This window comes from Enoplosus armatus, chromosome 4 (genome assembly GCF_043641665.1).
Source record: "Enoplosus armatus isolate fEnoArm2 chromosome 4, fEnoArm2.hap1, whole genome shotgun sequence".
Taxonomy (NCBI): Eukaryota; Metazoa; Chordata; class Actinopteri; order Centrarchiformes; family Enoplosidae; genus Enoplosus; species Enoplosus armatus.
The window spans coordinates 8,327,643-8,341,782 of NC_092183.1; the positions used below are offsets into that span (position 1 = coordinate 8,327,643).

Here is a 14,140-nt window from a genome sequence, read left to right on the forward strand (position 1 = left end):
AATCACACAGCAGTCGTATTCAGAGCCACACAGTTTTAATGAGTCTTATGAAGACCAAATCAGACATACATCACTCACAGCAGCACACTGACAACAAGTTAAAAGTCATTATAGAGCTTGAGATGAAATATCTTCTGGATGAAAAAAAACTGTACAAGTCATAGATACAGTATATAAAATACAAAACTGAGAAAAGGCAGTGTTGTGGTATTGTAGTTGCACTTTGAGAATATTTAAGGTGTGAAGAAGCCCTCTGATGGTGAAGAAGGGAGTTCTACGGATCTGTATGTCAACATGGGTCACATTAAGTGTGTAATATCATTTTCTGCCTTCTTTTCAGATGTAAGCCTTCACATCGGAGGCCAACTTTTGGCTACTTCTTGATGCATGGCTTCAGGTAACCACTGGCAGTATGCAGACAACAGAACTGTAGGAGGAGAAAAATACATGATAGAACGACAAGATTAAATAATAAGAATCAAATCAAACTCGGGCAACGTCATGCTAAGCACATTAAATCCTCACATTTATCTTCAGTTTTCCAGACAGAGAGGAGGGCGTCTCTGCAGTCAACTCTCTTTGACACCAGCACTCCCAGCAAAGCCTCCGTCCTCGGCTGCAGCCTGAAGCAGAAAAGATAAAACGGTAAGATAAAAGCCCTTCCATGAAACAAGTCAATTTGTTGATTGACCAAAACAGAGAAATGCCTCAAAGGCAGCAGAGCAGTGTGTATGTGAGAGTACCAACTTACTTTGCCCATGTTTTCAGCATGATGGAGGGGTTTGAGAGAAGGTGGCTGCTGTGTTTCTTTAGTTTAGGACAAACCTGCAAACCAGACAAAGCAAATATTACGCTTAATGCCTAAGCAATCCTGTCAGGTTTGATCAGGCCCAGGCATCACTTTTACAGCTTTTTATTGGGTTGGTGTAGTGGTGATAGTGTCAGTGGAAATATATGTTGATTATACTGTATATAGAGTAGTTTAAGAGTAGTTTTTCCAAGGTAACAACTACTAGGGATCTAAATAAACAATACAAGAGAGGAAGTTCAATAATTATTACTACTAATAATTAATACAAGGTAATACACAATTTTAGCCTCTAGCAGTGGTCAGGATTCTTAAGGACATAATGATCAGGCTCAAGCTTTCATGCCCAATTGAAACTTGAGACTGAACAGAGATGGGGAACTGTCAGGTTTTGCTGCAGTACCTGTCCCTCCAGCAGAAACCTGGCAAACAGCTTGTAACGCTCCAGGCCTTCTGGATATTCCATCTCCACTGCTGGCAGCTGCCAAGCTACACGGACTGCAGGAGAGACACAGAAATCAGACAAATGTAGCCAGAGACACCTTTCAGTAGAATCGTATCAATGATGCTCAACTGTAGAAAACTTACAGAAGGTGCTTGAGCGGTGACATTTGATGGTGCCTGCAGACGAACAGAACCACGGCGACGGAGAATCCAGAGGGGAGCCGAAATGACAATACTGAGGCAGAAGCTGGGGGACCCACTGTGCTTCTACTGCTGACATACCTGACAGAGACAGAAAGGAAGACATTCCACCAGGTGAAACCATCAGCCTGCAAATCTAGCTTCAACAACAGCAGCAACAAAAACAACTCAAGACAAACTTTGTTGTCCTGAAATTTGGCTTGTCACCTCAATATTGTGCAATGTAGAAGTCACACAGATGCAAGAATTCTGAGATACGATTGGCATTTGAACACATCAAAACTTCTGAGCCGTGTGAAGCAAAGAAAACATTACACCAAAAATCCACTGATTTGCCCACACAAGGGGGTTTCAGAGTCTGACACTGTGGTGATAACTTGAACACAGTAAGCTGTCCCTGTGACTGGCTTTAATGACATAAAATGTGGCCCAGCGGCACTTCACATGAACTCAAAGGTATTTTTCCAGTGAGGGCTTGAAAGGGGGGAAGCTATACTGATTGCCAGCTTGAATCTGTGCCACACCTTAACTTGACACTGCATATTAGACAACTATAAATAATAATTAATGAGCCCCCGTTTTTTCACATTCATTCACAAGCTCATTTACCTCTCATGTACATCTTGGTGGTCTCCATGATCTCCTGGTAGACGACAAACTCCGGCAGCGTTTTGAACAGCGCAGAGGTGGGATGAATGAACACCGGCTCGTCCATAAGAGGCGTCTACAAACAACAAGAAAACAGATAGGTGGGAAAGTGAAGGATAGTAGACTCTCCTAAATCACAATTACAGTCCTAAGAGTAACTTACCTTGTATCCATTCCTCCATTTTGGGTCCAGTATATCTTCTGCCTGCGCACGCCTTGCAAGATGGTCTCCCAGTCCGGCCAGAACGATCTGCCGCAAGCAAACCACCTGGTGCTCTGTCGGTGGAGCCATCTTGGGATTCACAAATACTCCCACCTCTGGACACACGGCGTTCACTGGGATGAGAGAACACATTATTTTCCGTTTTGTTTCTGCAGCACATTATGTGTCAGGTTTTCTGTGTGTGTGTGTATGTACCTGCGTTAGTAAGTTGTCCTCTGAGCCTCCTGATCTCCACCATGGCTTTATACCTCAGGCCGTTCTCCTCGCAAAACTTAGGAGTACAACCAGCAAATTCACAAGCACCAACAGCACCTGTAGTCAGAAATATAGTATAATAATAATATATATAATAATCAATGTACTTAATATAAAACATTCTGTACCCCTTCATGCATCTTGAAGGGGTGAATGTAAAAGTTCTGTCCAAAATAAAATGTGTTTGTAGACTTTTGGGTTTACCCAGCATGACCATGAGGTCCCCCAGCTGCAGTGACGCTCCTTGTCCAGCCCACAACCTCCTCATCTGGGTCAGCCGAGCTCGACGCTGGGCGAGCTTGGAGCTCTCATCTTCACTACCTGCAGGTCTGAGGAGAAACAAAAACGTGTTACAAGTAGAAAAATATATAAACAAAATGAAGTAAGCTGCATGAGGAGACCACTGAGCTTTAGTGCAAACATGCGTCCTCACCTGTCAAGGTCTTCAAAGAGCTCCCGCACTGTCATGGCTGCCACCACAGCGATGACGTAGGGCAGACAATCCTGCTGCTTACCGAGAGCTAACATTTTAGCATAACGCGGTGCCACAGGGAATGAAGCCATTGCTCTGCCCAGGGGGGTGATGGGACAGCTCAGCCTCGCCCGCTCCATCTCGATCACCCTTATAGGACAAAAATAAATCAACAGTTGACTTCCCTGGACAACAGGAGGAATCTGATAACACCCGTTTGTTATACTCTCAAATGTCCACAAAAAAGGGCAAAAATCTTTTCTTATTGATTAACAGATTATTCTCTCAAGTAACTTTTTTTTAAGGCTTCACTGTAAGAATCAGAGTGTAGGCAGAATCAAATATCCCTCAACACTAGGTAAAGACTGGGAAACCCATCGACAGACAGTTGGTTACCTTCCAGTGCGAGGCGGCTCCTGTAGAGCCCCCAACGAGACTAATAACTGCTCTGCTGCAACAAGAGCTTCAGCAGAGGGAGACGTGGGGAAGGGAAAATTGACCACCTGCAGAAAACAGTAAATATGACGCCATTTTTATGACAAGACTTCTTTTTTTCTCTTATACAGCAGCATTACACTCAGTCGGCTGGTAAGTTTGAGTCTTTCGCTTTTTACTTACCTTATCTATGTTGAGGTCCTTCATCTGTAAAACCAGGTCCTCCACAGGCCTGCGAGTGATCTCTGCCTCCGAGAACAAACTGAAGTCTCCAAATACTGCAGATGAGTACAACCTGCAGAAACATCATAGAAACAGAGCGACAAACATTATGAATATCCTCCTCAAGTAAAGAAAACAACCATGTAATTATATTATCACACAGCTTCAAAGTCCTGACCTGTAGCAGTGTCCTGGCTCTGTTCGCCCTGCTCTACCTGCCCTCTGATTGGCTGAGGCCTGCGAGGTCCACGTGACCTTGAAGGACGACACTCCGGTCACTCGGTCGTAGAAACGTTTCTTAACTCGGCCGCAGTCAACCACGTACTTGATGCCAGGGATGGTCAGAGACGTCTCGGCCACGTTGGTGGATACCACACACAGACGAGTACCAGGTGGAGGAGGTCTGAACACCTACAGACAAGAGACGCACGCATACAAGATATCATAGTAAGTTAAAAAACCTAAATCTGTACAGAATAGACCACTGTCTTGTTAATAAATCTGATTTACACAATAGCTAACATAAACATACAGAGTAATTAGTTATAACTAGTAGCTGGTTGTGGTGGTTACATGATAAAATCTTAAATCTTAAATACATTTTCTGGAAAACAGTGTGACTTTAATTGTTAAGTTATTGTGTACTAGTAAGCACAAATGAAACGTCTTCTGAACAATCCCCCTGTAAGACTCAAATAAAACTGCCTTTCGTTATTTAAAGTAATATTACACTAGTTTCTAACCGTTCCAACATCATATTTTTTAAGAGAAACATCAAGACAAGAAGTAAGATACTCTTCAAATGCTGTTTCATTAAGAATTTAGTTCACTTAATTCGCTTACGGACTAGAACCAAGCAGGGTAACAACATGATTCTGCAATCGACCATGTAATAAACTGGACCTACATCCACACTACAGCCACCTTTAAAGACCTCCCCCTTTTTCTAGCCCAGTTGTGCAAAAACATCCCTACTTCTACTACGACTCATGGATCAAAGTTTGTTATCGGTTTTGTGCGGACATGAGATATTAATCTCACCTTAGCCTGCTGCTCCGGAGCCAACAGAGAGTACAGGGGGAGAACATAGAGAGGAATGGAGGGGTCCGCCTTCTCCTCTACAGAGACAAAACACAGAGAATTAGTGAGCACTTATCTAAATATGAAATAAATCCGACTGGATGTGGAGAGTTATTCATTTGGAGTAGCTTGCCTGCATTAGCGGGGTCGTCTCCAATCTCCAGGTCAGAGCCTCCGTCCTCCTCGTCTCCAATCCCCGCCTCTCGGTCCTCGTCCCCTTCATCCACCGGGAGGGCGGAGTAGTTATCCAGGTCGATTCGGGGCAAAGACTGGAGGCACAGATGACCCTCTTAAAATACGCTTTAATCACATCCCAAAAACACACACATAAAAAGGGTCTGTTAGGTTACAGACGCCTTTAGGGGCATTTTACTAAAAGTAGACTTACGACAGTCTTCTTCTGTTTGGCCTTCTTAAACTTCCTCATCGCCTCTGAGGTGTCTGCTTCCTCGTCTCCACCTGAACACAAAAACACGTAAACATAGAAAATAAAACTCAGAGATTTGTCTGTGTGACGGGGCAAACAGGTGTGTGTTACACTCACCAGTGGTTGTGTTACCCCTCCTGAAGGGGAAAGCTTTTCTTAGTCTTCTGCACAGAGTGTGAACTTCTGCCTGACCGGTCAGAAACACCAGGATACCACCTGAAGGACAGAGACAAGGCATCAGTGTGGTGGTGAGTGTGTGAAGGTTAAACTCCTGCAACTGCAGTTTGTCCTGCTTACTTACAGCAAATTACTCTGAGTAGTTATTCTAGATCTGAATTGAACATTTGTACAGATAAATATTAACTAACAATTTGCAATTCATGCATCTCGCCACATTATCTCAACAAACACCTATCAGAGAGCTACAAGATTCTCCTTTCTTTCTTTAATCTGATGGATTTAAAAGATATTTTTCAGTTAGTTTCCCCTCAAATAAATAAGAGTGTGTTGTTATATTTTCATTATTGTATTGATCTGTTAATTCAATGACGGTGATATTATTAATGAGAATTGTTTGAATTGAGATGTTAAACATGTGTATGTTAAGACTTTAGTTAGTTAGATAACGCATGCTCGTAGATGAAAACTGGTATCAGTTAGTAGAAGGATGCCAGCTAAATGAAGAGTAAAAAGTATTTTCATCATATAACATGAAAGAGACAGATTGGTTATCTTCCAATGTTCTTTAAATGATTTGATGATCTTTGATTTCATCCCTGTAGATCAATTTAGTATTGTAGTAAACAAATCTTAATACTAAAAAGTACAAAATCTGAGACAATGTGTCGTGTGTGTATGTGCACCTGGAGGCAGCATCCGGTGGATTTTGCAGATTTTGTGGAAAACTTCTCCAGTGTAATCATCCAATGGGGTGCGCTTGTTGAAATGTATAGTGACCGGGAACTGGCGAGCGTCCACCTTGATTACAGGCGGAGGCGTCCGAAACAGCTTGGTGTTGTCTGTGAAGTCCTCCACTCGCAGAGTAGCTGACATGACCAGCAACTTCATGGGCATACCTTTCTGCAGAGACGTGAAGAGTGGGACGAAACAGAGTAGGGATTAAAATGAATAAAACACAAGATGATGTCGTGCATGCTGTCTGTAATTCAGGCTTTAAACATTAAGTGACTTTTTGCACAGCGGAGTCTCTTACCTTGTTTCTGAGCGGGACGATACGAGACAACAGTCCGATGAGGATGTCTGTGTACACACTCCTCTCGTGAGCCTCGTCTATGATTATCACACTGTATCTCTGGAGCAGGAAGTCCTATGAGACAAGACACAGAAACATCGAGGTAATTAAAGGTTCATGCAGATCAAATGTACTGTGTATTACAAACAAGTCAATTGTTGATGCAAAAGTGCTTTCAGTCACAGTTTTCCACTTTTCCATTACTCATATTTATATAAAAAAAACTCCAACGTCATGTCGGCTCATTAAAACAGGGAGTTTTTAAGCTGAATTAGCTACATTTCAGACTGAAAATAATGCGTCTCACCATCCTCATATTCTGTGTTCTGGACTATAAATATGGTTTCTCATCACTACATCAGCACGGGCAGGATTTGTTTTTATTATGATCGCTCTGTCTGTCTGTCTCTCAGTCGTCATGAAGGAAAGCAGAAGTCACCTGGATGTTTCCTCACCACCTACATTCATGGTAAAATCCAAAATACCAGTAGACCAAAGTCTGTCATGTTTACTTCATTTTATCAAAATGAGTCAATGGAGAGTAAAGATGATACCTTCTGAATCTCCTTCAGCAGAACACCATCTGTCATGAACTTGATCTTGGTATCGCTGGTCACGTTCCCTTCATATCGAATCTGGTACGACACCACCCTGAACGCAGACGCACAATTAAATTCACAAAATATTTTTTCCAGCATATTTTTATTTCCAAGCTCGTCACAAAGATTGCAAAAAACAAAATAGTATGTATACTCTCTACGTCTGTGGATTTGAGAATTGAAAATATTTTGAACATCTACAACGAGCAAATGTTTGTTACCGTGTGGACAGGTTCATCTCTTTGGCCACTCTGTGGGACATGCTGACAGCTGCTACTCTTCTTGGCTCTGTGATGCCTATTATTCCACTGCCACTGCACGATAAACCAGAATGAAGAAGATGATGGTACCAGCATGATCTCACACATGAATGTGTCTCCACATGTAAGCCATTTTTCTAGCTAATACAGTGCATCCGGAAAGTATTCACAGCGCTTCACTTTTTCCACATTTTGTTATGTTGCAGCCTTATACCAAAATGGATTAAATTCATTTTTTTCCTCAAAATTCTACACACAACACCCCATAATGACAACGTGAAAAAAGTTTTTGAGATTTTTGCAAATTTATTAAAAATAAAAAACCTGAGAAATCACATGTACATAAGTATTCACAGCCTTTGCTCAATACTTTGTTGATGCACCTTTGGCAGCAATTACAGCCTCAAGTCTTTTTGAATATGATGCCACAAGCTTGGCACACCTATCTTTGGGCAGTTTCACCCATTCCTCTTTGCAGCACCTCTCAAGCTCCATCAGGTTGGATGGGAAGCGTCGGTGCACAGCCATTTTCAGATCTCTCCAGAGATGTTCAATCGGATTCAAGTCTGGGCTCTGGCTGGGCCACTCAAGGACATTCACAGAGTTGTCCTGAAGCCACTCCTTTGATATCTTGGCTGTGTGCTTAGGGTCGTTGTCCTGCTGAAAGATAAACCGTCGCCCCAGTCTGAGGTCAAGAGCGCTCTGGAGCAGGTTTTCATCCAGGATGTCTCTGTACTTTGCTGCATTCATCTTTCCCTCTATCCTGACTAGTCTCCCAGTTCCTGCCGCTGAAAAACATCCCCACAGCATGATGCTGCCACCACCATGCTTCACTGTAGGGATGGTATTGGCCTGGTGATGAGCGGTGCCTGGTTTCCTCCAAACGTGACGCCTGGCATTCACACCAAAGAGTTCAATCTTTGTCTCATCAGACCAGAGAATTTTGTTTCTCATGGTCTGAGAGTCCTTCAGGTGCCTTTTGGCAAACTCCAGGCAGGCTGCTATGTGCCTTTTACTAAGGAGTGGCTTCCGTCTGGCCACTCTACCATACAGGCCTGATTGGTGGATTGCTGCAGAGATGGTTGTCCTTCTGGAAGGTTCTCCTCTCTCCACAGAGGAACTCTGGAGCTCTGACAGAGTGACCATCGGGTTCTTGGTCACCTCCCTGACTAAGGCCCTTCTCCCCCGATTACTCAGTTTAGATGGCCGGCCAGCTCTAGGAAGAGTCCTGGTGGTTCCGAACTTCTTCCACTTACGGATGATGGAGGCCACTGTGCTCATTGGGACCTTCAAAGCAGCAGAAATTTTTCTGTAACCTTCCCCAGATTTGTGCCTCGAGACAATCCTGTCTCGGAGGTCTACAGACAATTCCTTTGACTTCATGCTTGGTTTGTGCTCTGACATGCACTGTCAACTGTGGGACCTTATATAGACAGGTGTGTGCCTTTCCAAATCATGTCCAATCAACTGAATTTACCACAGGTGGACTCCAATTAAGCTGCAGAAACATCTCAAGGATGATCAGTGGAAACAGGATGCACCTGAGCTCAATTTTGAGCTTCATGGCAAAGGCTGTGAATACTCATGTACATGTGATTTCTTAGTTTTTTATTTTTAATAAATTTGCAAAAATTTCAAAAAAACTTTTTTCACATTGTCATTATGGGGTGTTGTGTGTAGAATTTTGAGGAAAAAAATTAATTTAATCCATTTTGGAATAAGGGTGTAACATAACAAAATGTGGAAAAAGTGAAGCGCCGTGAATACTTTCCGGATGCACTGTATATAGTGAAACCTTCAAGGACAGCCCCATAGAGAGGGTAACCTACCTGGCATAGCCGGCTTCATACAGAAACTGAGGCACTTGAGTGGTCTTTCCACTTCCTGTCTCTCCACAGATGACAACACAGGGATTTTCTCTCACTGCCTCCATGATGACCTGCTCCTCTGCCAGCACGGGCAGCTTCAGACGAGCGTCCTGCAGCAACAGATCGAAATACACTCAAAGCAAGCTTGCAAAAAACACACCGACCTGAATGGAAAACCTGTAGTTTCCAGACGTACTCAGTCGTTCTCAGACTCACATATACGGTGAGCACACACACACCTGTATTTCTTGTAATCTGTCAACAGGAACGAAGACTGCCGGCTGAGACGGCTTCTTGTTTTGGACTTTCTCCTGATCTGAAATCTTCTTCTCATTCTGTCCATTTTGTTCTGTTTGGTGTTGTTCTTCCTTCACTTCCTGTTTGTTCTCTGTCTCCTGACAGGAAGAGGTGGTTTCCTTAGATTCACTCATATGCGCAATCTCATTCACTTCTTCATCCTCCTCCTCATCATCAGACGAGGTGTTCAGATCACTACTTTCTTCTGCCTTTTGTTCCTCTTCTTCATCCTCGTCGTCTTTCCATTTCCTTTTTCTGTTTGCTCCACTGACGCTGCTGATCTTTGGCCCCGAGTCTCCATCTTTTACTTCATCTGATGACCTGGAAATAAATTAAAAAAACATCAGACTCCGGGACGCCACCTTCTCCATAACTTCCAATGAGAAAAAGGCCTTTGTTTATCTTAGCTAGTATGTTGCATATGTGCACTTACTGTTTAGTCTGGTAAAGTTTGTCTCCTGTTCCCAGCTTGGACGTGGTGTACAGCAGCTTCAGTTCAGACTCTGGAAGCTGCACCTCAGCTAGTTTGGTCAGGATGTCTGCTCTCTGGACAGGACAGACAGCGGAACACCTTTATATCCCATTTCTCCCAAAGTCTTGTTGGCAGAGTCTAACATGTTTAAGTCCAGCATACCTGATGATCTTATGGAGGACGACTTACTGCGAATAACTGAGTAGGAATAAATTCTCTCTCTCTCTCTCATTTCCTTGTCAACAACCCCTTTTTTCACTTAACAAAAGAAATCAAAGTCAAATGTCTAAACACAAGCAGGCATACAACAGCTCCTAAATAAAGAGTCTAAAGTTGGCAAACAAATCGAAGAGTAAATAAACAAGACAACAAAACTGACAGTTTTGGGCCAGTCTTTGATGCAGATTCTTAAAGCTACACATCTTTGTTTGAATCTGCGGCATCAAACTCTCACCTGAGCTTTCTTTTCCTTACGCTCCAGGACCTTCTGCAGCTCTTTCCTCTGCTTCTTGGTGAGGGGCTTTTTGGAGGAGACAGGTGTCACTGAGAGCTTCTTCTTCGTGGCTTTGTTGGCTGGGAGGACCAAAGCGTTGCTCTCGTCTACACCTTTTAGCCTGCCCCCATCTGATGAAAACAAAGCCCGGACACTGTTACAAGCCACAGCCAAATTTAAGTGGCAACATAGACCAAATAATTCAACCAGTTTATGAATATCACTTTTGAATTCCTACCTTGCAGTTCCACCACAACCTCTGTCTTCTGTTCACCTGCTGGTTGTTGAGGGTCACTTTGCTGTCTTCCCTTCCAGTTGCGTTTCTTTCTTAGTTTTCCCATTTTAAACTGAGGTCTGGGGATTAATAAATAACAAACTATGTATACCAAAGCACTACGTGATAACTTGTACTGTGAGACACCACGAAAAAGCCAGCTAACGTAACAAGAGCTAACTAGCTAACATTACTAAATCTTTATGAGTATTGTAAAATACAAACCTTTTTATTTTAGATGGTCAAACGACGGGGTTTGAGATTTCAACACTTGATGTTAGAAATTACAGCCCTGCACAAACCTCACGTGTAAACATATGAGGGTCCATCACGTAAAACTATCCGCCGCGGAAACGTTGTCTCCACAGAAAGGTTCCGCTACAAAGACACACGAGAAAAATGAATCCCCAATATGTATTTGGTGTCTTGGTGTTGTAGAAGATCTGAATATCTCCATAATATAATAACTCATGACTCAACGTCTTGTCAATTAAAATACATTTCAGAAAACTGTGCATATAATTTAATTTTTCCATTAATTATTTTTTAAATTTCAGCCACAATGAAGGAATTTCTTCTACAAAGTAAATAAAAAGGAAATACACAACACTGCCATACGATGTGAGTAAATCTTGATTACATTACATAATTAATAACATTTGTTTTGTGTTAAAAACATCAAAACAAAGTTCCATAAATAAATATCTAAAATTGTATGTGGGACAAACATAAACATGGCACAATCAGAATCATTTAAGATTTTTATTTTACTGATGATCAAATTTCACAAAGAGAAAATGGCAAATTACTAGATCTGAAATAAACATTAAACTATAATTTACATAGAGAAACTAAAACAAATGCCAGATATCATCACACACATAAACACCCCATCAGCAGTTCATGAAGTACTGCAGACATAACCATTTCTCACTCGGTCTTATTTTAATTACTTACATCCACAAATAAAATATCTCAAGGTGCTAAACAGAAACTGTTACAAACACATCCATATTTGTTCATCAGTTTTTCAACAATTTCAACAAACAACCTTTGTGCCCTTTATGGAAGCCTTTGTTTTGTTTCTTTACTCATTTATTCAGGTTTTTCCTTTAGTTTGTCATGTGTTTGTGCATAAAGATGATCTTTGGAACAATAGTTTGAAACACAAAAAGCATGTGAGACATTTTCTCTCCAAATGACAGCTCTTTCTCTTCTTTTGTGTCCAACAATCATACATCTCAGAAGTTGCTGTCCTTCAAAGGCGCATACTCGTTCTCCCTCAGACCCTCCCCGGCTGTGAAGCTCTCCTCCTTGGTTCTCCTCGCCTCCTTGGTCAGCCTCTCGAACCTCCTCAGAAACACCAGGAGAGCTACCAGCAGAGCAGCCTGCACCACCACAAACACGAACAGACACACCTGCGAGGCCAGAGCCAGGTCGCAGTACCAGTAGTGGCAGGAGTCCAGGACCTCCTCCTCCGTTAAATACACCACCAGCCGCCTTCTCAGGCCGGGAGGGGAGCTGCAGTTGACGCCCAGGTGTGATGTGAGGGTGGCTGGCTGACGCAGCAGCCAGGCTCGCAGGTAGAGGACGCCACAGTCACACACCCAGGGGTTACCATGAAGGGAGACAAAGCGGAGGGAGGTCAGATCATCCAGGAGCCCATTGGGGAGGTGGGTCAGCAGGTTGTTGTGGAGATGGAGCTCAGTGGTCCCAGCAGGGAAATGGGTGGGCAGCGAGGAGGAGCGGAGATGCCTGCTGCTGCAATTCACCTGGCTGCCATGACAGGAGCAGAGGTGGGGGCATGCTGATGACCTTTGACCTCCAAACAAGAGTAGCAGACACGGGAGCAGGAGCCCCTTCATGGTAACCAATCACTGAGGAGAGGAGAAGATGAATCCTCAGATTAACTGCATTGTGAGATGTAATTGGCTCTATTGTAGGAACCACAAGCAGCTGCTGCTCTTTGTATCTCTGGACAGCTGAAATATTTGTTTTTGTCAGATATACTAACATTTACTGTCTGTCTCTTCAGTGTATTCTATCGATTTAAGGCCTAAAAAAATAAATAATTCAGCTGTTACTGGAAGGAATATGCAAGATTAACATCAAACAGTAAGAACACGTCTGTTAAAACATAATATCTATAACTTAATTTTCTTTGTGGGGATTTATCAAATCTTGCCTTATCTTATTTATGTACTTATGTGGTTTTCAAAACCTATTTGGATCTAAAATTATTAGAAAATAGACACTGATGCAGTCCAACAGTCCTGCAGTTTATGAAACTTTATGATTTTCTGTATGAGAGGTACTGACTCAGCTCTGTGGTATCTTGTGAGGCTCTGGACTACAAGTGCATTAGAGTGTGTAGGGTTTAGTTTATTTTGTAAATATGTTTTATTGATTTTCATAATTTTTATTCCACAAGAGTAAAATATACGAAACATGTTCATTTGACTTCAGTTCATCTACTCATCCCCTAAATACAAAGAAGCACTATCCATCCAACATGTCCCATTGATAATTTACAGCCCCCCGCCATGTTCTTAAAAACAGAGTAAATTCTGCCAAACTGAACTTCACACACCAACTTGACAGCTTTCTAACTGCTGGGATATTTTGAGAGCAAGAAACTGGGTCATGGGTCATGAAACCCTGTTTTAATATCAATAATTATTCATTAAAACAGCTGCAGAACTAAAATAGTCTTAATAAGGTCATTTACCTTCAGTTCTGCGTGTCTTTAGGAGAAGACTGTGTTTCTTCAAGTGTGTGAGTTACTGCAAGCTGGCACTCACTGATAAAGACTGCTGTCAAATATGAACACACACACGTACAGTACAGTACACACACACACACACACACACACACACACACACACACAAACACACACATAAACAGGATATGGGAAGTATCTCAATGACTCTTTATTTTAGCGTTCCTTCATTTCTAATGAATTTCTAGAACGTTCTGTGGAAAGAACTGTTTACTTTGGTACTAATTAGAGGTCAAACAGAGACAGATAGAGTTCAGTTAGTTCACTTACAATTAATTTGTTTTAATTAATTGCTGGTGTGACCTTGAGAGTGTTTCAGTGAAATTACAGCCGGTCAGCAAGCACGTTCTTTCCTAGAAAATTAATAGTAAATTACTGACCTGTAAAAGCGTATTTCAAACAGTGTTGAGATCCATTTCTGCATCAGAACATGCAGCAAAGAAGACAACATGTGTCATGATACACGTCAGGTGTAACATCAAGTGTAATATGGATTATTAGCAGTGGAGGTTTACTCAAGTACTGTATTTAAGTACAATTTTGACGTACTTGTACTGTATTTCCATTTCCATGTATTTTATACTTCTAATCCACTACAAGGCAAATATTGTACTTTTGACTGAACTATATT

General features: G+C 42.1%; 2 protein-coding genes across 2 annotated transcripts; both read right to left on the bottom strand.

The window, feature by feature from the left end:
• Positions 1-34: 34 nt before the first annotated feature.
• Positions 35-10,797, bottom strand: dhx37 (DEAH (Asp-Glu-Ala-His) box polypeptide 37). The gene is made up of 26 exons (XM_070903550.1): positions 10,695-10,797; positions 10,418-10,587; positions 9,925-10,037; positions 9,434-9,812; positions 9,156-9,304; positions 7,288-7,380; positions 7,022-7,118; positions 6,429-6,542; positions 6,079-6,295; positions 5,333-5,431; positions 5,177-5,247; positions 4,922-5,057; positions 4,750-4,826; positions 3,887-4,119; positions 3,670-3,781; positions 3,448-3,554; positions 3,013-3,201; positions 2,784-2,908; positions 2,520-2,636; positions 2,265-2,437; positions 2,063-2,177; positions 1,397-1,534; positions 1,212-1,306; positions 752-825; positions 526-623; positions 35-427 (listed from the first exon to the last, which is right to left on the bottom strand). The coding sequence occupies exons 1-26, from the start codon at positions 10,795-10,797 to the stop codon at positions 351-353; spliced, it is 3,471 nt and encodes a 1,156-aa protein (XP_070759651.1). The 3' UTR covers positions 35-350.
• A 646-nt stretch (positions 10,798-11,443) lies between these two features.
• gp1bb (glycoprotein Ib platelet subunit beta) lies at positions 11,444-13,525 on the bottom strand. Its single transcript, XM_070903554.1, has 2 exons — positions 13,459-13,525; positions 11,444-12,607 (listed from the first exon to the last, which is right to left on the bottom strand). Exon 2 carries the CDS (start codon positions 12,593-12,595, stop codon positions 11,972-11,974), a length of 624 nt encoding a protein of 207 aa, XP_070759655.1. The 5' UTR covers positions 12,596-12,607; positions 13,459-13,525; the 3' UTR covers positions 11,444-11,971.
• Positions 13,526-14,140: the final 615 nt, after the last annotated feature.